Source organism: Canis aureus, unplaced genomic scaffold (assembly GCF_053574225.1).
Source record: "Canis aureus isolate CA01 unplaced genomic scaffold, VMU_Caureus_v.1.0 ptg000375l_RagTag, whole genome shotgun sequence".
Classification (NCBI taxonomy): Eukaryota; Metazoa; Chordata; class Mammalia; order Carnivora; family Canidae; genus Canis; species Canis aureus.
This window is the reverse complement of record NW_027554587.1, coordinates 1-22,920: the sequence shown is the minus strand read 5'-3', so window position 1 is coordinate 22,920 and position 22,920 is coordinate 1. Positions and strand designations below refer to the sequence as shown.

General features: G+C 46.3%; 1 protein-coding gene, 2 long non-coding RNA genes and 1 pseudogene across 8 annotated transcripts; 3 read left to right on the top strand and 1 right to left on the bottom strand.

The window, feature by feature from the left end:
• Positions 1-9: 9 nt before the first annotated feature.
• LOC144310062 (uncharacterized) lies at positions 10-6,899 on the bottom strand. 5 transcript variants are annotated; one of them, XR_013375807.1, is made up of 4 exons: positions 6,757-6,899; positions 5,742-6,465; positions 3,814-3,987; positions 10-2,173 (listed from the first exon to the last, which is right to left on the bottom strand). It is a non-coding gene; the product is annotated as an uncharacterized LOC144310062 (long non-coding RNA). The 5 variants fall into 5 exon arrangements; XR_013375808.1 differs by lacking the exon at positions 10-2,173 and having other exon boundaries at positions 2,180-3,987; positions 5,742-5,931; positions 6,360-6,465; positions 6,757-6,872; XR_013375809.1 differs by lacking the exon at positions 3,814-3,987 and having other exon boundaries at positions 6,757-6,887.
• LOC144310061 (uncharacterized) lies at positions 5,669-12,071 on the top strand. Of its 2 annotated transcripts, XR_013375804.1 has the most exons (5): positions 5,669-6,390; positions 6,765-7,049; positions 8,941-9,084; positions 9,998-10,078; positions 11,721-12,071. It is a non-coding gene; the product is annotated as an uncharacterized LOC144310061 (long non-coding RNA). The 2 variants fall into 2 exon arrangements; XR_013375805.1 differs by lacking the exon at positions 9,998-10,078 and having other exon boundaries at positions 5,686-6,390.
• A 1,240-nt stretch (positions 12,072-13,311) lies between these two features.
• Positions 13,312-20,034, top strand: LOC144310060 (RAD52 motif-containing protein 1-like). The gene is made up of 7 exons (XM_077890887.1): positions 13,312-13,327; positions 13,631-13,745; positions 14,120-14,306; positions 16,660-16,782; positions 17,155-17,323; positions 18,511-18,609; positions 19,967-20,034. The coding sequence occupies exons 1-7, from the start codon at positions 13,312-13,314 to the stop codon at positions 20,032-20,034; spliced, it is 777 nt and encodes a 258-aa protein (XP_077747013.1).
• Positions 20,035-21,411: 1,377 nt separating this feature from the next.
• On the top strand, positions 21,412-22,803 carry LOC144310059 (GTP:AMP phosphotransferase AK3, mitochondrial pseudogene; annotated as a pseudogene).
• The last annotated feature ends 117 nt before the right edge of the window (positions 22,804-22,920 follow it).

Here is a 22,920-nt window from a genome sequence, read left to right as displayed (position 1 = left end):
AAGGTCCTGAGGTCTGAAGCAGAAGCAGGAATGGTGCTTCAAGGTGAGCCTTAATGTGTTCCAGTGTAGCACTGGAGAGGGGTCTGGCGCCACACTGTGGAGTGTTTCAGCTTACAGGGCCAAGGGAAATGAAGACTTCAACCGGTGAACAATACAAAGGCTTCATGTAGAGAGGGCTACACCCTACAATGGTGGAGCAGTAAAATAGGAGGAGCCTGGCTCCCTGACACATGAACCACCAAACTAGCCCTGGATTACAGTACTTAACCAGATCATTATATGAGAGATCAGTAAGCTTCTTTTTTATTTAACCCACTGCTGTGTTGGGTCTCTACTACAGTGGCTGAACCTATAGCCTAATAAAGGTTAACCAATAACGTTATAACCAATAACGTGTATTGGTTATCTTTCGCCACAACAATGCTAACTAATAAACCATCCCCAAACTCAGTGAACTGGAATACCGGTTCTCACAGGATGGCTGGTCCAGCTGTACTTGAATGCTCTGCTGGCTGGGTCAGCACTGCTTCTCCGTGCTAGTCTGCAGATCAGCAGGGCTAGCTAGCTCTTTTCCACCTGGGTGGGCTCTGGGGCCCAGGCTGAAGAGGCAGCGGCAACCCGAGGGAAGCATATGAGGCCAACCAGAAACTTCATTGGGCCTCTCCAAGCCTAGACACAGAACTGTCATACTTTCATTTCTGCCTAGTCCATGGGTCCAAGTAAGTCACATGGCCAATCCCCGAGCCAGGGGACAGGAAAGTACACTCTGCCCACAGAGAGACACAGCAAGAGTGTGGGTGCAGGGAGGGCCAATAATCCTGTCTACTCAGGATGTGACTGAGTCCTGGTTTAGAGACTACACACCAAGGCCCCGCTCTTCTAGGTGTCCCTGTAAATGCAACAGAGTGAAAGATAGCACCCATCAATGTGAAGGCCCCACCGCAGTTATCTGTTAGGTCAGGAACCCTGACGAGGCAAGAATCCCATCTTCCTCTCCCCAATGCCTAGTAGCGGACCCTGCCCACGTGATGCCTCAGGGATCTTACTGGATGAATTTTAGACCATTTCTTCATTCTCCACATATGATTTCCTTATGAAATACAGACTGACCTCCTAAAGGTCAACACATAGTACTATGAGTTTGCCCCATAGCCTGCATAGGGACTGTGCCATTAGGAGCAGGAATTTGTACCTAGATCCTGTCTACACCAAAAACTGTATCCACTGCCTCCTACAGGGACCTCCAGAAGTAAGGGCTTCTACAAGTTAAACATCAAAACAGGGTAGTGAGGGGAGCCTGGGTGGCTCAGTTGGTTGAGCGATCTTACCTTAGGTCATGATCTCAGGGCCTGGGATCAGCCTGTGTGGAGCTCTGCACTGAGTGGGGAGTTTCCTTGAGGATTTTCTCTGTCCCTCTACCCCTCCCCTGACATTCTCTCTCAAAATACATAAATAAATAAATGAATGAATGGATCTTAAACAACAGGGTAGTGAAATTTCTTTCTCTATAGGTCTTTTGAAACTGGAAAGATTCTGATTGCCTGAAATATCTTCAGAGGGAGGCTGTCAAAAGGCACGACTCTAGTGGGGGATCTGCGTGGACTTGGGACAATTTGAAGAACAGTGAAATTGACCATCAGAGCTCCCATGGCTCCACAAGGTCCCTGGCCCCCTCATCATCTGTTTTGCTAGATCTCAGGGCAAAAGCAGACCTGGCCCAAGATGCTCTACCTTAATGCTGCCTTTCCCTGCAGACTTCTCACTGCAAAGGAGAACCACTTGAAGAGAGCCAGGATAAATCCTAAAGAATGCCACCATCACCACTGAATTCCAGACATGGGCATGTGGGTGGAAAATATATTTTAGGGCAGTGACTCATGGTAAGTTGCTTCCTCCAGTCCCTAAATGGTACTATTCAATGTCAAGCTACCTCAGGCTCTGGCTGATAAAAGCAGAGGGAGAGGGAACCTAGTGTCGTGAGCTGTGCTGGTCAGGATACATATACATATACATATACATATACACATACACATACACATACATATACATATACATATACACATATACATACGTAAATATATACATACATATACGTTTTGTATAACTTACCCAAATTTATGAAGACCATATGTATCAGTCACTGCTCTGTACGCTCCAAGTGAAAGAAATCCAACTAAAATATGTTTGAACCAAAAATGTCATACAGTGAATTAGCTTATATAACCAGGAAGCCTAAGTACTTAAAGCTGCCTGCATCTAGGGTTCAAACAAGTCATCTTCTCCCCATCTATCCCTCAACTGTGCTTTCCTTTGGCTTCAGGCTCTGAAGGACGCAGACTCCAAGACTGCAAACATGGTCATTCATCATTCTAACTCTACACCAAAGTAGAGAAAGCCCATCCTCAAAAGTCATCTTTTTGGGTTGCTTGGAGCTGTATCTTGGAGGCGAACAATAGTTACATAATCACAATTCTGTAAACACTATCAATTATCAGGAAAGAGTGGCATAACTAAACCCCAAGAACGGACAGGGGTGTTAAAGAACTAACTCCTTGCCTGTGATAATAGGAAGTCCACAGACAGTGTCTAAAATGGATAAATCCAAAGCTAGAATTACCAAGATAGGTGGGGAGATAAGCACCAGAAGATTCAGCTAGAAGTAAGCATGCCCAGAGAGCTGGCTCAGGAGGGAAGGTGGGGATGGTCAAGGGGAAGAAACTGCTGTGGGTCATTATGTTTCCTCACCATTTGATGTCATACTATTTGAACTGTAAACTATATATAATAATAATAACTATTGGGGAATTTTAAAAATTCATTATTTTTGTCCAGCTTTATTGAGGTATAATTGACAAATTAATAATTAAAAAGAGAGCCAGGATAAATCCTAAAGAATGCCACCATCACCACTGAATTCCAGACATGGGCATGTGGGTGGAAAATATATTTTAGGGCAGTGAAGATGACTAGCTATAGGGCACCTAATTCTAATTGCCATATTTTAAAAGAGTGGGAAGAACCAACTTCCTACAACAGAATCCAGGGGGAACATTAGCTATTCCACTTTTGAGAGAAATGGTTGCATTAGTCCTTGTTTGATGACTTTAGTCAGCTGCCAAGTAAGGATATATCTGGGGTTCAAATAAGAAAGGCTCTCAAAAAATGGAAGAAAAAAAAAAGCTCCCACTCCAGTGTTCAGAAAGCAGTTAAAAACAGATCTGACTGGATTGGGAAGGTGAGAATTAGCCCAAACTATAATAATAATATAGCTAGTCTTTCTTTTTTTATTTAAGATTTTATTCATCCAGGACTGCCCAGTTGGCTCAGCGATTTAGCGCCGCCTTCAGCCCAGGGCGTGATCCTGGAGTCCCGGGATCGAGTCCCAAATCAGGCTCCCTGCATGGAGACTGCTTCTCCCTCTACCTGTGTCTCTCTGCATCTGTGTGTGTGTGTGTGTGTGTGTGTGTGTGTGTGTCTCATGAACAAACAAAATCATTAAAAAAAAATATTTATCCATTTGAGAGAGCAAGTGAGGGCACGAGCGAGGGTGGGGGCACAGGGGAGGGGCAACAGACTCCCCACTCAGTAGGGAGCCTGTTGTGGGCTGGACCCCAGAACCCTGGGATCATGACATGAGCCCAAGGCAGAGGCTTAACCAACTGAGCCACCCAGGTGCCCTATAGCTAGTCATCTTCAAGTGCTTCCAGCAGGCCAGAAACTCTCCTAAGGATATTATCTTAATCCTCAGGTCAACTGATATTTTCCCCAATTTACAGATGAGGAACTGAGGCTCAGATAGTTTTGGGAACTTACCTGAAGTCACACCCTCTGGCCCCTCTGCCTGAGGCTAGGAGGCCATAGTGTGTTGTGCCTTTACTTCTGTTTTCTAATTGCCAATCTTCAGGGCTATATCTCAAGGGGCCTGTGAAAACCATAGCTTCACATTGCTTGGTTGTCCTGAACGCCCACACTAGTGTAGGGAAGGTCCTGTAAACAGTATGGGGTAGAGCTGGTGTTCAAACCTAAGCATTACCGCCTACCAAGCCCACTTGCTCTGCCACTGAACTATGCTAACTCTCTAATTAGAATTAGAGTTGGGTGACAGTCCTCCCTCTACCATTTATTTATTAGTTCTGAGGCCCTGGGACCCCAAGTTACTTAGCCTCTCTCTGAAGCCTGTTTTCTTATCTGTGCTATTGAAGATAACAATGGCAACCTACCTTCCCAGTGGTTGACAAGGACCAATCACAATTCCTATCTAGCAAACAATAGAAGCTTCTCTTTTGCCCAAATGTTAATAATCCCTTACCCCTCAGCTCCTAAAATAAGACAAAGGTTCTTATATTTTCTTATGCTTTGGATCCGCTGGTGCTGAGGGCAGAGGACAGCAGAGGTGGTTAGGCCTAAATTCTTGGACCCCATCCCAGAGTGACTCTCCAGGGAAGGGATGGGGTTCGGGAATCTACACCTTGGACCTGTCTGCAGGGAATTCAGATACCTGCAGTTCTCCTACCTGGCTTTTTAAATAAGTCTGTGGAGTTCTTGAAATCTAAGCTGACAGACCAGTGGCCTGTGAGCTGAGTTTGCTAGTGTTTGAGCCCTTCCTGCACAGGCCTCCAGCTGTGTCTGCATCCTTCCTTTCCCCCCTCATCCAATCTGTCTTTATCTCCCCTCCCATCCTAGCCCCATCCCCTTACTCTGTTCTTAAGTCCAACTTCCTCTCCACTCTTGGGGACCTCCCCTGAGCTCAGCCTGCACTCCTACCCACCAGCCACTTCTCTGCCAGTCTCTTCACCTGCAATGCCCCTTCCTCTATCCACCTGCAAGACTCAGATAAAAGCTGCCTCTTCCAGGATAACCTTCAAGCTCTCTTCTCTTTGCATGTGACTTTATTACTGTTCAAATGATAGAGCAGTGTGAATTTTTTTTTCTGGCTGGAAACTACCTCGTGGACTCATGGCCCATGAATGGTAAAAATGTGCACCAGAGCAAGATGAAGAGAGGAAGACAAGCAGTGGGGCTGAGAGGCCGGAGAAGTAAGAGAAGACCAAGAGACAAGGGCTGGGCTCCTGAAAAACCAGACAAAAGATTACTATGTGGGGTTCCCACAGCTTTTGCAGACAGTGGCTGTGCAAAAATTCATTGGAAGAACTGAGGAATAGTGCTCACTTCGGCAGCACACATACTAAAACTGGAAGAACTGAGGAATATTGCTTGTTTGCTCCATTTGGGGGAGGGCATGCTTGAGTCAAGACACTGATGGTATTGAATGTGCTAATTATTACCAGAAACACTATCCTTTTGCCTAGGAAATGGGATTTCCCTAGTAAATCCCTTACTTTCCACCTTGTTCAACACCCAGAAAATACTTTGCCTCTATCTCTTTATTCCTAACTTCCTCCTCAACTATTTTTTTAAATATTTTATTTATTTATTCATGAGAGACACGGGCAGAGGGAGAAACAAGCTCCATGCAGGGAGCCTGATGGGGACTCATTCACGGGTCTCCAGGATCTGGCCCTGGGCTGAAGGTGGCGCTAAACCGCTGAGCCAACCGGGCTACCCACACGTCAACTATTTTTTTATTTTATTTTATTTTATTTTTATTTTTTATTGGAGTTCAATTTGCCAACATACAGAATAACACCCAGTGCTCCTCCCATCAAGTGCCCCCCTCAGTGCCCGTCACCCAGTCACCCCCACCCCCCGCCCACCTCCCTTTCCTTCTCTGATTGACTTACTTCACTCAGCATAATACCCTCCAGTTCCATCCACGTCGAAGCAAATGGTGGGTATTTGTCGTTTCTAATGGCTGAGGAATATTCCGTTGTATACATGAACCACCTCTTCTTTCCATTCATCTTCCGATGGACACCGAGGCTCCCCGTCCTCAACTATTACCCATACTGAATGCACTCAGCCTCATCTAGTCTGAAACCGAGAAGTGGTTCTCACTCCCGGAGAGATTATTACCAGAGAAGCAGCCCCCACACACTCAGGTGCCACATCTCCACCAGCCATTTTTTTTTATAAACGGCAACGGGCACTGAACCCGAACCTTCCCAGAAACGGTCACAGAACCCCTGGCCCAGGTCAGTGGAGCTTGCTTCCAAGAGGTGCCCTGTTCCCAGGCCAGCCCTATAAATACTCCCAAAGTCCCCCTGGACATGCAGTTAGTAGTACCTCTGCCTCTGGGCACTGTCCCCACACTCAGGCCTACGCTCCCCGCTGGACCAAAGCCTGCAGGTGAGAAGTGACCAAAGCAGACATCCCCCCTCTCACACACTTTGGACCTTTTGTTCTGAGTCCACCTGCAAAAGAAATGTCAACTCTACCGAGGAAAGCAGACACACAAGTACCTGGCTAGATGAGAAGAACCAGATCCTCCAGGTTTGTGCCTCAGGGGCTGATGGGCAGGTACCTGAGAAAGTCCCGAGGAGGAGGGAGCGGTGAGCTAAAGACGCCCTGTTGGTACAAGATAGGGTCAAAACACGTATACTTTTTTCCCTCAGAGCCCCCGGGCTGCAAGCACCACCAGCGCCCATGCCCTCAGGGAGGCAAAAATAGCGTAGACGTCACTGGTCTGATTTTACCAGTGGGAACCTACCCCTCAGGAGGCCAACGTTACACGCATGGCGCTGCGGCCAGGCGAGATCACGGACCCAGAAGCCGGGATCTAGTCTGACGCAGACACTGCTAGAGGCGGGGCTTGGGCCAAGCTCCTCTTAGGTCGGTGACCTCGCTTAGTGGCCTCACCTCTGCAGGCGGATCTCCCTCTCCCCTTAGTGGAGTCCAAGCCTCCCAGACCGCTCACCCGCTGGCCGTTGGGGAACTCGGCTTCGGGAACGTTGGCCCCGCCCCGCGGCTCCTCCCGCCCCGCCATTGGCTCCGCGGGCCGGGGGCGGGGCCGAGCGCCCAACCGCCGGGTTGGCGTCAGGCGCCTCGAGCGCAGTTTCCGGGCGTCGGTGGCGGAGAGGCCGGAGCGTCGGGTCGGAGGCTGAGAGGCTGCAGCGGCCAGGAGCGACCCCGCCCCCTCCCCGCTCGCTCTGGTGAGTCCGGGGTCAGGGGGAGGAGGGGGGAGGGGGGCGGGGTCGAGATGCGAACGGGCGGCGGGCGCGTTCCGTGGTCCCGACCCCTGGTCGCCTTTGCGCTGTCCTGCTTCAGAACCCTTTGCCTTCCCCGTTGTAAGCCCGCGCCCTACCCCCTCGGAGCCGAGCCTTCAGCCCGCACAGCCCCTGCTGACCGCCCCCTCCATCTTCTCCCGACGGGGACCCGAGCCCAGCACGTACCCCCACCCCCTCGCCCCTGGCGTCGCGTAAATGCAGCCACACTCTTGACCCCCTGGGAGTCCAGTTCCAACCCCGAGCGCAGACACATCCCTCCTCCGCCCTCTGAGGCATCACATCCTCACCCCTCAACCCCTGTGGCAATCCCGGTGCTCCACGCCAACCTCCCCTGAGCCCCACCGCTATGGCTTTCCCCTTTTCTGACCCAGCTTTCTTATCCCAGTCCCGGAAGGTCTGCTCAGCCCTAACACCCACCTCCACCCACCCTTATTCAATGCCTGCCATCCAAGCGGATGCCCTGTTGAGCTCACCCCCTTCTTGATAGCTCTGATCTCTGCCCTATCCCAAGTCTTCGATGCATCTTCTTGTCCACACCGACTCAAGCCCTCACTTCCCAGCCCACCACATGCTTTCTTTCCACCTGCAGCCATCCTGAGAACACTTCATCTTTGCTAAACTGCCCCCGACTCTTGCCGCCCCAGTTCCTACCACCCCAACCCAATCTTCTTAAAATGAGGCCTCCATGCCCCCATCTCTTCCTCTCAGCTCTGTGCCCATTCTTCCCTTAATGCGGTCCCCATCTGATCTGAAAACTTAGTGCAGTCTCTTGCCAGCCCCACCTGCTGCCCCCCAACAGCCAATCCAGGTGCTTTTTCAGAGCCGGGTAGTTACTGAGTAGCTCCATTGGTACAGGGCCTCAGATGGTAAGTAAGTGTGGAGGAGTAGAGATCTATGTCCCGTGGTTCAAGAGGTTTTCCTGAATGTCTGCTCTCCTGCACCTGTCCTCAAGGATTGTGTTTCTAGCATTCATATTATGTTACTTGTGTTGGCTGCTGCAATGGTACCTTATCATCCAAATACCTGGAAGGTGAGGGATGGCTACTCATTCAGCCTGGGACACTGGAAGCTTATCACTGCCTTTTGGACTGTAATCTGTAGAAACCCAGGGGGTTGCACTATGTGGGGTTGGCTGTGGTCACAGACCCATGCCCATGAAGGTTTTCCTGGCATTTAGAGACGACCCTCACCCGGAGCTCCTCCCAGCCAGAGCTGATTGCAGGTTAGTCCCAGTACTGAACACAGGGAACACAGTACTAGACGTGATGTTACATGTCGGGAAGAGTGTAGGTGAGTGGATCCTGGGGAAGCTGATGGCTAGGTGGGTTTGGAGGCTTTTGAATTGCTTCCTCTTTTTGTAGGTGCTGGATCGTTAAGTTTTGACCATTTTGATTGCCCTTGAACTGAGAGAGCCAAGTTCCCCCAGAGTATCTAGACATTCAGGAGGCACCCAGGCCCATTTGTTAACATTTATAATTTATAATTTCCTGGGCTTTTTGGATACACATCCCCTCTAAGTTCTGGTACCAGGCCCAAAGGGATTGGCTGTTTGACAGTAATTGTAAAGGGCCCCAAAGAGACCCATGTCTTTGCTTGCCATTTATAGTCTCACTTCTTTGAAAATTGAATGCCTGTCTACCTTCAATATCCCTCCGTAAAAGTGCCTATCCTCTTGTCTTTCTTCCGCTTCCTGATCTCCCTCTCTCCATCTCCCTCCTCCTTCAGCTCAATAACCCTAAAAACAAACAAACAAAAAAAAACACTCTTTTAAAAACATAAAACCCTCTTCTAAAAACCCTCTTCTCCCTGTTTGAAGGGCTATGTCTGGCTTTTGTGGAAAGCAGATTCAACATATCGAAGGGAAATGAAAACGCAGATGGCAGCTTCCAGATCAACAGCCATTACTGGTGCAATGATGACAGGAGTCACTCAGAAAACATTTGCCACGAGGACTGTCAAGGTCTGGCCAGGGCTCCAGGGTGGGGAAGCTCTACTCACAAGACTTCTATTCCTATGCAAGGCCTGGGAATGTCCCCAGAGGGACTGCCCATGGAGTCCAGGAATGTTTTTGCTGAGCAGAGGACTTGACAAGTGGCTGTAGTGCCCATCCACTTAGCATATTCTTTGGTGTACGGGTTCTAGAAAAGCTCTGCATAGTTAATAGCAGAGCAGGAGCAACAGCAGCAGCCAACATTTCTTGAGAGTGTGTTATATACTAACCATTTTACCTGCAGAGCCCATTTTACCCAGTGTTTCATGTGATGGAAACTATTATGCCCACTTTTCAGATGAGCAAACTGAGACTCATAGAACCAGTGCCGAATTCCAGGCTGGTGGCCCTGAAGGCTCCACTCTAACCATCAAGTAAAAACTTTGGCCAATGTCTGATTAAAGGCCAAGTGCAAACTGCCCACCTCAGAGCCGCTCCAGGAGGCTCCATAGGTCCATGACTTGGACCTTCTCTCCTCTTTCATACTCTGATTCATATCCCGAGACTCTTCATCTGAAGAGCCTCCCTGATCAGGCAAGATATACCTTGGTCTCTATGCTGCCTGTTTTGACATCTCCTTTCCCTAGAAACCCTCAAACGTGGCATGAACTACCATCTACCCTGACTAGGAAGTATGGGGGTAAACAGTTGTCCTGTGCCTCCTGCCAGAACCCAGGCCACTCCCTATCCCCATTGTGGGGATGTCTAAATAGGCCTCTGGGAGGGAGGCTTTGCCTAATCTGGAAATACTCAGCCCCTGGGGGGTACATGCCAGCGCAGGGACAAGCCAAGGAGAGAGAGCTTGCCTCAGTCTTAGTCCTCTGTTCTCACAGGTGTGCTCTCTCTCTCTCTCTCTCTCTCTCTCTCTCTCTCTCCCTTCCAGATGTACTGAGCCTCAATCTTCTCTCAGCCATCAGCTGTGCAAAAAAAAGATTGTCTCTGGAGCAGGGGGTATGAAGAACTGGTGAGGAGAACACTGTGGGACTAAGTTAGCAGCCAGAGCACTGGGAAGGTTGTAGTGACAGAGAAAGGCACAGTAGGCAAGGACTAGACCCCTTTATAGCCTAGAAAAATGTGGGAGAGTGGCAGGGCTTGGAACTCTGACTTACAATACCCAGGATCTGGGTCTTTCTCTGATGTACTAAAATTATTTTAGAGGGGGCGTCTGGATGGCTCAGTCAGTTGAGCGTCCAACTCTTGATTTCCACTCAAGTCATGATCTCACAGTCATGATTCAAGCCCCATGTCAGGCTCCACACCAGCACAGAGTCTGCTTGGGATTTCCCCCTCTCCCTCTGGCCCTCACCCCGTTAGGGTGCTCGCTCTCTCTCTCTCTGTCTCTCTCTAAATAAATAAATAAATAAATAAATAAATAAATAAATAAATAAATATTTGGGTGCCTGGGTGGCTCAGTGGTTGATCATCTGCCTTCAGCTCAGGTGGTGATCCCCCAGGGCCTGGGATCGAATCCCACATCAGGGAGCCTGCTTCTCCCTCTGCCCATGTTTCTGTCTCTCTCTGTGTGTCTCACATGAATAAATAAAATCTTTTAAAAAAAATAGATCTTTAAAAAATAAATAAATAAAACTCTTTTGGATGCAGTAACAAAGTAACTCAAGTGAGTTGAGGGAGCTGTATCCTGAGGGCACAAGGTGTCTCACTGAGCTTACACAGGTGCGGCTAGACCTCAGAAGGTAATGGAAGCAGAGCTGGAAAGTGTCAGCCAGCTTTTCCTGGCAAGTTTCTGCCTCCTGGTGCATTTGCTTCACTACTTTCTTGGTAGAGAGCAGCATTCTCTGCTCCACATTCCACAGCACAGACTCTGGCTGCCCCAAGTGGATGGGCTAATGTCCTGAGCAGCAACAGAGACTGCCTAGGCTTAGTCCCTGTCCAAGTGCCTGGGATAAAGAACCTGATTGGTTCAGTTTGGATGCAGATCCCTGCTTGGTTCCATCAGCTGGAGGCCTGGGAGCAATTGAGCTATACCTTCATGGTTGCCACAGGGTCCCCTCTCGCTAATTGGCAGCAACATTTTCTGTAAATGTAAATGCCCCTGTCAGCATTTGTCCACGACGGTGGACATTAGGATGTTTACTTTACTTTTCTGAGCTTCAAACCAGATATACACAGAATACAACTGGCTGTATATACAACTGGCCAGTTGACTACAACTGGCCTCCAGGCGTCTGTGAGGATGGAGGGAGTTAAGTGCCTTGCCTACTCTAGAAACACCACGCACAAGGGACACTGATGGCTATGAGGGCTGACCTGTTCTGGAGGAAGAGTCAATGGTTGCACCTGAGATTGATTATTTATTTATTTACCTTTTAATTTATTTAGTATCTTTCATCCTTCTACAATGGTGCTCTCCTACTTCAGAGGAAGAGAAGGATTTGAAAATGTGGAAGCATATCGGGTGGGGGAAGTAGAGGACAAAGACCACAGATAGGGGAAATTTAAGGGAAGAATCAGAGGGCCAGGGGGGACAAAGCAGAGAGCTAGGAATGAAGGGGATTCTGAGCACTGCTCTAAGATCTGGGTCATGTAGGTGCAGAAGGAGCTTACTGAGTGGTAAAAACAAGAACCAATCTGTTTTCTTTCCACAGGGTAGCATGGAGGTTGCACTGTGCAGGCCGGCCACTCTCCTACTGGATGACAGGATGTTTCTCGGGATGAGACAGGACACAGGGCTGCCGTAGAGTCATTCCAGAGCTCCTCTTCTCACTCAGGAATTCATTTCTCCTTCCTCTTGCCTCTGCTTCAGGTTATTTTCTTTCCTTCCCATTTACCAATAAACCTGACCATAGCCCCCAGGAATAAATGGTTTTCTCGGGCTTCCTCCTTGTACCTGTCTGGGCCCAGGCCTCTGGTTCTGACTCTCATTTGCAAACCAAGAGGACCACAATGAAGAAGTTGTTATATTTGGATAATTATTAAAGCATTCCTTGTGCAAAGAATGTGTTGATTTGTTCATTTTTAATTCTAGATATATTCCAGTACCTAAGAGTGTGGCAGGCACTAGAAGAAGGAAAATAAACCACAACTATTGTTCTTGAGGTGTTTATAAGCTACCCAGAGAAGCGGAGACATACTCAACCAATGGGTATAATAATTGAGTGGATACATACAATGAATACAATGGATAATGAGATGGGTAATAAAATCTACAATTTTTGGTTTAAAACAGTATCAGGATCCCGGTTATTCCTCCAAAGCCAACTACTTTCAGAGTAAAAGAAGATTCCGAAGAAGATAATGGTTGGGGCTAAGGGTCTTGTATATTGAGGTGGAGAAAGTAGTGCTGGCTGGGGTCAAGAGATGGTGCCAGGTGCCAATGATTTGGGGGTGCTTTCAGAGAATGGGCTAAAATCTAGATGTTTAAGAAAATAAAGGCATCTCTATTTGGGATCTGAAGGTGCTAATGCGGAGTAAAACGTGCATAAGGACAATGCAAAGACAGAAAAGGGGCAGTTGGAGGAATGTCCTGCGCATAGCTAACAACACTGTTTGATTAAACTGTCCCACTTGGGCCACTGATATCCCTACTTCTGGGCCTTCACTTGGATTTCACAGACCAGTAAAACATCAACAAAGTTGGAAAAAAATTCCAACTTTTTATTTTAAAGCTCAGGTAAAAGCACTCATTAAAACTATCCTCTATCAGCAACTCTTCATAAAACATTTTTTAGCATGAAAAATGAAGGTCATATTTTTAGGATAATAAAATGGGATAGATTTTGTTTTATATATATATATATATATATATATATATATATATATATATATGAGAGAGAGAGAGAGAGAGAGAGAGAGAGGCAGAGAGACAGGCAGAGGGAGAAACAGGCTCCCTGCAAGGAGCCTGATGTGGGACTCAATCGTGCACCCCAGGATCACACCCTGAGCGGAAGGCAGATGCTCAACCATTGAGCCACCCAGGTGTGCCTCCTGAAAGCATTAAGCCAAAGTATTCTATCTTTAGAGATCATTTCCCACACGGAGTTGAGAAATCTCAAAAAATGTTTAAAGATTTTATTGATTCATGAGAAACACACAGAGAGAGGCAGAGACGTAGGCAGAGGGAGAAGGGGTCTCCCCCAGGGGAGCCCGAGGTGGGACGGATCCTGGCATCCCGGGATCACGCCCTAGCCCTCGCGGAAGGAAACCCCCAACCACTGAGCCAGCCAGGCGACCGGAGAAATGCACATGTTTAAAGGTCAGTAGGTAACTACTAACTGCTTGGGACTCTACATCTTCTCTGGCAGTGCCGCTGACGCCAGTTGCTATAAAGATGACCGTACGCTGGGATCCTGGAAGCTCACCCTTTGGACTCTACCCTAAAAATTCACTCGAAGAGAAGAAGGAAGCTCTAGGACTCTGGCGCGGTGGGGCTGCGGGAGGGGAAGTAGAGTTAGAGACCCGCGCAGAGTGGGGGGCCAGGGCGGGCGGGGCGGGGCGGGGCGGGGCTCTCCCCACTCCCGCCGAGCCGGCCCCGCCCCCGGCCCCGCCTCTCTTGAAGCAGCGCGGGGGCACCTTGCGAGCAGTGACGCGAGGGTGGCGGAGTCGGTGTCTTTTGCGGTTCCCACCGAGAGGGATAAAACCTTGCTGGTGTGGGAGCTAAGTCCGGACCCTCGGCCGAGGCCTTGCCCGGGAGCCGAGCCAGGATGGAGGGGGCAGGGAGAAGGCCGCCCCCTCGGTGACCGGGTGACGGGAGCCCTGGAGACTGGCCTTACCCCTCAGCGCTTTGTAGTCTCCGCTGAGAGGCACCCTGGTTCTAGAGGGGACCTCGGCGGCCGCTCAGCCCCAAGAGACTTTTGAGGGGCAGCGCTCCACAGCCAGCGCCTGTTGCCTTCTAATGCTTTTCGAATCTTAGGGTTCCAGAGGAAAACCTGTTCGCGAAGTGACAAGTGCTTGGGTTGCCTGTGCAGAGGGTTTAGGGAATATAAGGGAACGGGCAGTTTTGGTTTCTGGGCGTGAAATTTCATGTACGTATTTGGTGCGGGACCAGCCCGCAGCGCTCTCTGGTCACAGCATTCTCCCAGTTCGGCCTCCTGTATTCGGTAGGAGTCTTCCCAAACGCGGCAGTGGCCCGCCCTGGTTTCTGTGCCATCATCAAGTTTTATTCAGCAAGGGATGCTCACAGAGCACAAAGGGCATGTCACGAGAAGCATCTGTTTCAGAATTCTCCACTGAAGGTGGGTCAAGTAGGAAATTCCTAACTCCGCTGGCACAAAGTGCCGAATTCTGTGACAACAGACTAGCATTCATAGAGCTCTCCTGATTTACAGAATGCTTTCGGGTGCATTGCTACATCGATCCTCTGGTTTCCTTGGGTGGCTGTGTCGTTTTTGTGTTTTTCTTTTACTTGTTTTCCTTTTCCTTTTTTTACACGAAGTAACTCGAACTCAGGATAGTTAAGTGGCTTACTTAGGGTTCATGACAAAAACTGGAAGCGAGAGATCAACCCCCAATTGATGTTAAATCCGGTGTCGGGGATCCCCGGGTGGCTCAGCGGTTTAGCGCCTGCCTTCAGCCCAGGGCGTGATCCTGGAGCCCCACATCGGGCTCCCTGCATGGAGCCCACTTCTCCCTCTGCTTGTGTCTCTGTTTTTCTCTCTTTCTCTCTCATGAATAAGGAAATAAAACCGTTAAAAAAATGAATCCCGTGTCATTTTATGCTGCCTCTTATTTTAGGAAATCTTCACAAGAAGAGTGTTGCTTATATTTACTATTATGTGAATTTATTTATTTTTTTAATTTCACCTATTCATTTGAAAGAGAATGAGACCATGAGAGGGAGAAGCAGACTCTCTGCTGAGGAGGGAGCCTGATGCAGGCAGGACTTGATCCCAAGAACCTGGGATCACAACCTGAGCCGAAGGCAGGTGCCCAACCATCTGAGCCATCCAGGCACCCTCTTTATTTATTTAACACAGAACCTTGGGTTATTACTCCTGCTTTCCAAAATTGTTAGCCAGTTTACTTATGTGTTCTTTAATACTTTGGCAACTACACATAGTTCCTGGTTGGGCTTTTTGTTGTTGTTTTTTGCCTTTTATAAATACAGAAAAAAAAATAATGTCTTAAACCAAATAAATCAAGGAAAGGTCTAAGGCACCTGAGAACGTTTTTCAGTAGCATGAAGAAAATTGGTTGGCAAGCTTATCCAAGGTGACAGCTATCTCTCCTACTCGGAGGCTCAGGGCCCTTCTGAAGCTTCCTTGTTGTCCAGAACAGCTCCACTATGCCTCACTATTAGCCTCCCCTGCAGCACCCAACATTTAAAAGTTTGTCTTCATTTCTCCTTCCCAGCAGGCAGCTTCAGCTAGAGAAAGTAATTTCATTTTCTTATCACTCATTCTTTCATTCATTCGCTCAATCAACAACAGAATGTACTTGGTTCTAGGAATGAGAAAAGAATAAGATATGTTTCCTTCAAGCACTAAAGGAGCTTATAAACTAGTGATAGAGAAGGATGGAGGAACAAACAGTGAAGAATTAATAGAGCAGCCCTGGTGGCTTAGTGGTTTAGCGCCGCCCACGTGAAGCTCCCTGCATGGAGCCTGCTTCTCTCTCTGTCTCTCTCTGGTGTCTCTGTCTCTCTCTGTTTCTCTAATAAATAAATAAATAAATAATCTTTTTTAAAAATAAGAATTAATAGTGCTGGGACACCTAGATGGCTCAGTGGTTGTGCTCAGGGCGTGATCCTGTGGTTGTGGGATCCAGTGCTGCATCTGGCTCCCCAAGGGAGCCTGCTTCTCCCTCTGCTTATGTCTCTACCTTTCTCTGTGTGTCTCTCATGAATAAATAAATCTTTAAAAAATTTAAAAAAGAAAAAAAAATTTAAAAAAGAACAATAGTGCTATGACTTTATTTGCAATATTTAAATATTTATGAATATTTAATATACTACATCCTGCCTAAAGTTGACATAGGCATTTAAGACTAAACTAGTGGATGTAAGAAATTCACCACAGAATGTAAGTCATTTAGAGTTAACACTGGAGGCATTGGCCTTCTCAAAGGAGCTATTTAATGCAAATAACCTCTAATTGTTTCGTTGCTTATAAAATTTATAGAAGTATGTATATTCCTTGTTCTAACAGGTTAGTAACTTGGGGAGAAGAGTGTTGTAGATTAAGGTCCTTTGTCCGTGTTAGGTCCATCTTGTCTGCTCTTCAGGTTGTGTTCTCAGACAGGAGCTACAGGATGGGACAACAAAAACAATTTACTTCCTTTGCTCACCTACAACCCTGTCATTTGCTTCTGGAGGGCTTCCTTGCTTTCATCATCACTCTCACCACTAGAGGTGAAGGAAATCTTCCAATTAATCAGAGGCCCTAGAAATGATGCAGAACAGTACTGTAGCTTAACAATGATAAATAACATTCATTTAGGGCTTACTATGAGCTCATTGCTTACAATGTTGTTCCCTATTTAATCTTCACAATCAGTTCATGAAATAGGTATTGATAACTCTCGGGTGTATCCAAAACTAGCCTATGTGGCAGGTTGTGATATTTTTCGGTCTCTCTCTCATGTCTTTAGGTTCATCTTGGCACCAAACATAAAGCGGTTCAACATCAGGCCCTTGCCCTAAATAGCTCCCAATGCCAAGAATTGGCAAATTATTATTTTGGTTTCAATGGATGGTCAAAAAGGATCATCAAGGCAAACTTTATAGATTTTCTTTGACTAATCAGACTCACTTCAACATCGAAATTTTGGACATTAGAGAAGAGAGAACTGGAAGTGGGGAGATGTGAGTCCTCTAAGTGGAAGGACCTCAACATTGGCCTGCCACCTAAAATTAATAATACTCTCAATGATTTGGGTGGTGATGTCCATAATTTTCACCAATATTTGTAGGGTGTAGAATAAAAAACAATTGTCTATATCTATAGTTCATTTGCAAGTCTTACTTGATTTTGAAGCTATAGGATACTTCAACTGTTAGCTAGGTTTGCTGGAGTTTAGTTTTTATTTCTAATAAGAAAACATCTTGAGATCCTAGGAAGGACCTTTAATTGAAAATCCCAACAGCTTCAGGATCTTTCTGACCTTGAAGAAAGGGAAAATGAAGATACCACGGAACCCCTTCAGAAGCAGAGCCTGCAACTCTTCTGTGCTTTAGAGGTGGTGTTGCCATCCTATGAGTGTAAGAATCTTGGAGTTGGCATGGTCCAGGAGCCTTTGGATAAGCTGCAGGAAGGTTTGTTTACAGTGGAGGTAGAAGTGGAGGTAGAGTGGAGTGGAGGTAGAATCTTTCTAAAACTCATCTTTTCAGATATATCATCAAGTCTTTCCCCTTGCTGGGAAAGCCCTGGGTGGAGTTTTTCTGCCCTACAATACAGGGTTTTTGTTTTGTTTTGTTTTGTTTTGTTTTGTTTTGTTTTTGTTTTTGTTTTATCATAGGCAATACTTGAAAGAACTTTTAGCTTTAAAATTCAAAAGCTGACTTTCTGCCAAGAAGTTTAGGAAGAGGGAAGTAATATTTTTCCTATTTTTGGTTAAGAATTTGCCTTGTGCTAAAATTGTCCTAGTCCTTCAAATTCAGATCTCTTGTAGCCTTCAATTATGCCAGCAAAATTATCAACTAAAGATTTAAATAAACTCTTGTGTAAATGTTCAGTCCTTTGCCTCCTATAAAAGGGCTGCTGTGCAAAGAAACAAATATAGATTCCTAGAAAAGGTATTCCGATTGATACTGTTTTTTTTCCCAGAGTTCATAGCACTTAAGCTCTGGGTTGTTTGTTTGTTTTTGAAGATTTTATTTATTTATTCATGAGACACACACACACACACACAGAGGGCAGAGACATAGGCAGAGGGAGAAGCAGGCTTCATGCAAGGAGCTCAATGTGGGAGTAGATCCCGGGGACCCCAGGATTACGCCCTGGGCTGAAGGCAGACACTCAACCCCTGAGCCACCCAGGTGTCCCTAGCTTTAGGGTTTTAAGGCAGGGACAGGGCTGTTAGCAAATAGGCTCCTGTGGGTGATGCGTAGGAAGAGACCAGGTCATGTGCACTAACACCAAATGTTTCTTACTGTGTGATTCCAGCCCTTGATGCACAGGAGAGTAGGTAGGGTCTGTAGAAGTAGAGTTTCAACTTGTCCATTTGAAATCTGTGATGTGAGATTTGTGCCACCTTTTTGGCTTGCATCTCCCTTCTGGTACTTCAGGAACTTATGGGAGAGACCAGGGCAGTAAGAATGTGCCCTTCCAGGATACACCTACAGCAGAGCCATTCCACCAAACTCTTGTGTTATGCCTGCCCTTAGTTGCCAGGATAATGATCTAAGAATCATGGATGCACTTTCCTTTTAAACATACATCAATAAAAATCAGTTATTATTCAGCTAGAATTTTTAAGTTCATTTGTTTTGTTTGGATTTAGGGCCATTATCATTTCTGATGAAAAGGAAAACAACCCAGAAGCTTCCTATAAAGAAGGCTATGTCTGATGCATTCCAGAAACTGTTGGTTGCAGTTTTAGGTAAGACTTGCTTCATTGTTCTTTTTTTTTTTTTGTCCTTAAGGTACTTCATGTTCCTTGAGCAAATAAACTCATTTTGAAAAGTTAGTTGGATGAAAACACTTCATATTCTTTTACTCACCAAATGCTTCCAAAGCGGCAGTCTCAAATTTGTTCTTTGTTGTATGTGTGAGACAAATGACAGCAAATATTTTTGTCCCCAGTGTATAGATATACAGTGACTTGCCTCCACATAGGAAGTGTTTGACCCAATCTTCTTTCTTGATTGCTTGCCCATAACACAAAGTAGTGATATAGTGATTAGAAGCTTTGGGTATCTGTTGTCCATGTCTGTCTCTAGATTTCTTATGCAATTTTAGGTTTTAGAGTCAAATTTGTAGGTATTTATTCTCTCTAGGCTGCTATTTCTTTATCTGCAAAGTAAGGTAATTCAACTTACATCATGGGGGATATTGTAAGAGTAAACGAGATGACGAATATAAAAAGGTTAGAACTATCCCTGGAACATGGTAAGCAGACAAAACATGTCAACTTCTTATCATTGTTGTTTTCCTCTTGGAGAATTTATTAGATTATGTTTCTTGAATCAGTTCGGTTTCAGTTTTTGTTTCTGGCACTGACATATTGAGTAAATATGATTCTGATGTAATGATCAACTATGTTTTTGTGAACCTTGAAAGTGGTCATCCTATTGAATAGTGTTGATTGTATTCCCTATTGAGTTCTACAGTGCTGTGAATGTTACAGGCTGTGCTCAAATGAAATTTTATTTTTTTAATATTATTTTATTTATTTTCTTAGGGAGGCAGGGGAGGCATAGAGGGAGAGGAAGAGAGAGCTAATCTTAAGCAGGCTCCAAGTCCAGCATGGACTCCAATGTGGGGCTTAGTCTCACAACCCTGAGATCATGACCTGAGCCAAAATCAAGAATCAGAGACTCAACAGACTAAGCTACCCAGGAGCTCCATTTTTTTGTGTTTTTTTTTTTTTTTTTTTTGCCAATTTTATAATTAGTAGAGAGTCCCCAAATAGTTGCTCCCCTGCTTCAGAGTCTTGAGTGTTAAAGACTAAGAAATCCGGGCAGCCCTGGTGGTTTGCGGTTTGGCGCCACCTTCTGCCCAGAGCCTGATCCTGGAGACCTGAGATCCAGTCCCAGGTCGGGCTCCCTGAATGGCGCCTGCTTCTCCCTCTACCTGTGTCGCTGCCTCTCTCTCTCTCTCTCTCTCTCTCTCTCTCTCTCTATCTCTCATGAGTGAATAAATAAAATCTTAAAAAAAAAAAACCTAAGAAATCTTAGCTAAGTATTAGAAGCTTTGTTTGTTTGTAAGAGTTGACCCTGTCCCTGGATTGGTCACAGGTTTCCAGCTTGGGCAGCTCTTCCAGTGTAGATTGACTTCTGTGGTCATCAGATGGAATCTCCATTAGCTGTCAACTCTGACAACCTTTAAGAACCAAACTAAACGTCTGGGTTGTTGGCCTCGCCCTAATATGCCAACACTTGCCCTAATATGCTGTGGTATCCATATACACATTCAAAACTCCTTCGGCTAAAAAGTCTGGTAGCTCTAGTTTGCCTTAAGGGAAATTTTATTGCCTATAAGGTACATAGGCCTGTTTCTGCCAATAAAGTGTTCAGATGCATGCCCGCCCTCTCCCCAAAGTATTGTATATTGTATCTGCAAGGAGAGGAAAACTGGACTCCAGCTGGATTGAAAGCAGCAGGGAAGGGATCATCTCAAAAGGCTTCCAGAATAGAAGAATGGTGGTTGCCAGGGGCTGGGCTGTGGGTGGGATGGGGAGTTATTGTGGAATGGATACAGAGTCTCAGTTTGGGCACATGAAAAGAAAAATGTTCTGGAAATGGTTGCACAACAATGTGAATGTACTTAATGCCACTGAACTATACCCTTAAAAATAGTTATTACGAGAGACAGGGTCACAGATTTAGAAAGATACTTAATCCAGCCTCAAGATTGGTGTTGAATTAGGTAACATCTAGAAATCTCTTGAAGGGATCCCTGGGTGGCACAGCGGTTTGGCGCCTGCCTTTGGCCCAGGGCGCGATCCTGGGGATCCGGGGTCGGGCTCCCGGTGCATGGGGCCTGCTTCTCCCTCTGCCTGTGTCTCTGCCTCTCTCTCTCTCACTGTGTGCCTATCATAAATAAATAAAAAAATTTTTTAAAAATAAATCTCTTGAAGATACGTACATTTATGTCTGTATCTGCATATCTATCTGTATCTTTGTAGGTAGATAGATTATAGGTAAATAGAGACATGTTTTGGTGGGGGGGAAGATATGCTTTGGGGAGGGGATCTGGACAAACTGCTTTTAAATGTATTCTGGAAAAAAAATCTAAGGATATACAGGAATCTTTAGTAAAAAAAAAGGGGGGGTAATGAGACAGAATAGAGATATCAGATATTAAAGCATACTGTGCAGCATAATGATTTTTTAAGTGTGATTGGTTTATCAGTAAATGAGATGGATTTGTGGGTGGCTAGATGCGTCCAACATTGGACCTTTGATTTTGGCTTAGGTCATGATCTCAGGGTCCTAGATCCAGCCCTGAATGCGGGTTCCACACCTAGCAGGGAATCTGCTCTGGATTCTCTCCCTCTCCTTCTGCCCCTCCCCCTACCAGTGCCCTCACATACATTCTCTCTCTCTCTCTCTCTCTCTCTCTCTCTCTCTCTCTCTCTCTCTCTCTCAAATCTTTTTAAAAACTGAGATAGAGACTTCCGGGAGCGCCCGGGCGCCGCGCCCGCCCCCTGCGCGCAGCGCTGTCCGCCCGCCGCCCCGCACGGCGCAGCCCCGCGAGCGCGCAGCCAGGCCGGAGCCCCCGCGCCCCGGCTCCCGGCGGCCATGGGGGCGTCCGCGCGGCTGCTGCGCGCCGTGATCATGGGGGCGCCGGGCTCCGGCAAGGGCACCGTGTCGTCGCGCATCACCAAGCACTTCGCGCTGAAGCACCTCTCCAGCGGGGACCTGCTCCGGGACAACATGCTTCGGGGCACAGAAATTGGTGTGTTAGCCAAGACTTTCATTGACCAAGGGAAGCTCATCCCGGATGGTGTCATGACTCGGCTGGCCCTTCATGAGCTGAAAAACCTCACCCAATATAGCTGGCTATTGGATGGTTTTCCAAGGACACTTCCACAGGCAGAAGCCCTGGACGGAGCTTATCAGATAGACACAGTGATTAATCTGAACGTGCCCTTTGAAGTCATTAAGCAGCGTCTCACCGCGCGCTGGATTCATCCGGCCAGCGGCCGAGTCTACAACATCGAATTCAACCCTCCCAAAGCCGTGGGCATTGATGACCTGACAGGGGAGCCTCTCATTCAGCGGGATGATGACAAGCCAGAGACGGTTGTCAAGAGACTCAAGGCTTATGAAGTCCAAACACAGCCGGTCCTGGAATATTACCGGAAAAAGGGAGTATTGGAAACCTTCTCTGGAACAGAAACCAACAAGATCTGGCCCCATGTGTATGCTTTCCTACAAACAAAAGTTCCACAAATAAACCAGAAAGCATCGGTTACTCCATGAGGCAAAGTGTACATCACCAGTAAGATGAGCAGAGACTCCTCGCCTGTGCATTTAGAAGCTCCGTGTTCTGAGACTGGCATGTATGAATTCTTTGAAAATTATATTAGTTTCACTTCTACTGATTTCATTCTGGAAATTAAGAATGGGCCAAATGAGTCCGATACTAAGATTCATCTTTTTGTCTACCCAGGGTATCTTCTATGGGTATGTAATTTAAAAACATCAGATGTCCTAATTAAAAGAGCAATTGGTAGTAATATTAACTTTTGTTCAGAAGACTTAAGTGGTTGATAAAAAATTTTCTTATTCTTTGGAGAAGCTAAAAACATTTCCATGTCACTCGGTAAAGTAGCTCATCAGAGAAATGTGTTGTAGACTGATGCCAAAACCCAGCATCGTTAGCACTGTGGTACATGGTTTTGTGAAACACTATCAAATTCTAGAAAACAAGCAACCAGATATGCAGATTAGTTTCAGGATGCAAATTCACTGTTGCCTTTACAGTAAGAAACTTAAAAACTTAACCGTATATACTGTATTTATTATGTCATAAACAAACTTTCAGTTTATTCAGAATTTTCAGTCTGCTATAAAATTGTGTTAAATTAGCATATAGGAAAATATTACTTTCCTGTGACAGGTTTTGAGAACATGTGTATTGAAAAAAATGATTTATTAGAAATTGACATTGGAAGTTCTTACAAAAGCAGTGAGGTTGAATTATCAACAGAAAATGTAATTAGTCTTGTGTTTTCAGATTATTG

What these genes read in the sequence shown, in the direction of transcription:
- LOC144310060 (XM_077890887.1), top strand. An exon ending in GAGCTAAGTCCGGACCCTCG is followed by an intron (nt 13,746 to 14,119) that starts GCCGAGGCCTTG and finishes GTGCGGGACCAG; the next exon opens with CCCGCAGCGCTCTCTGGTCA. An exon ending in TTTGGATAAGCTGCAGGAAG is followed by an intron (nt 17,324 to 18,510) that starts GTTTGTTTACAG and finishes GTTTGGATTTAG; the next exon opens with GGCCATTATCATTTCTGATG.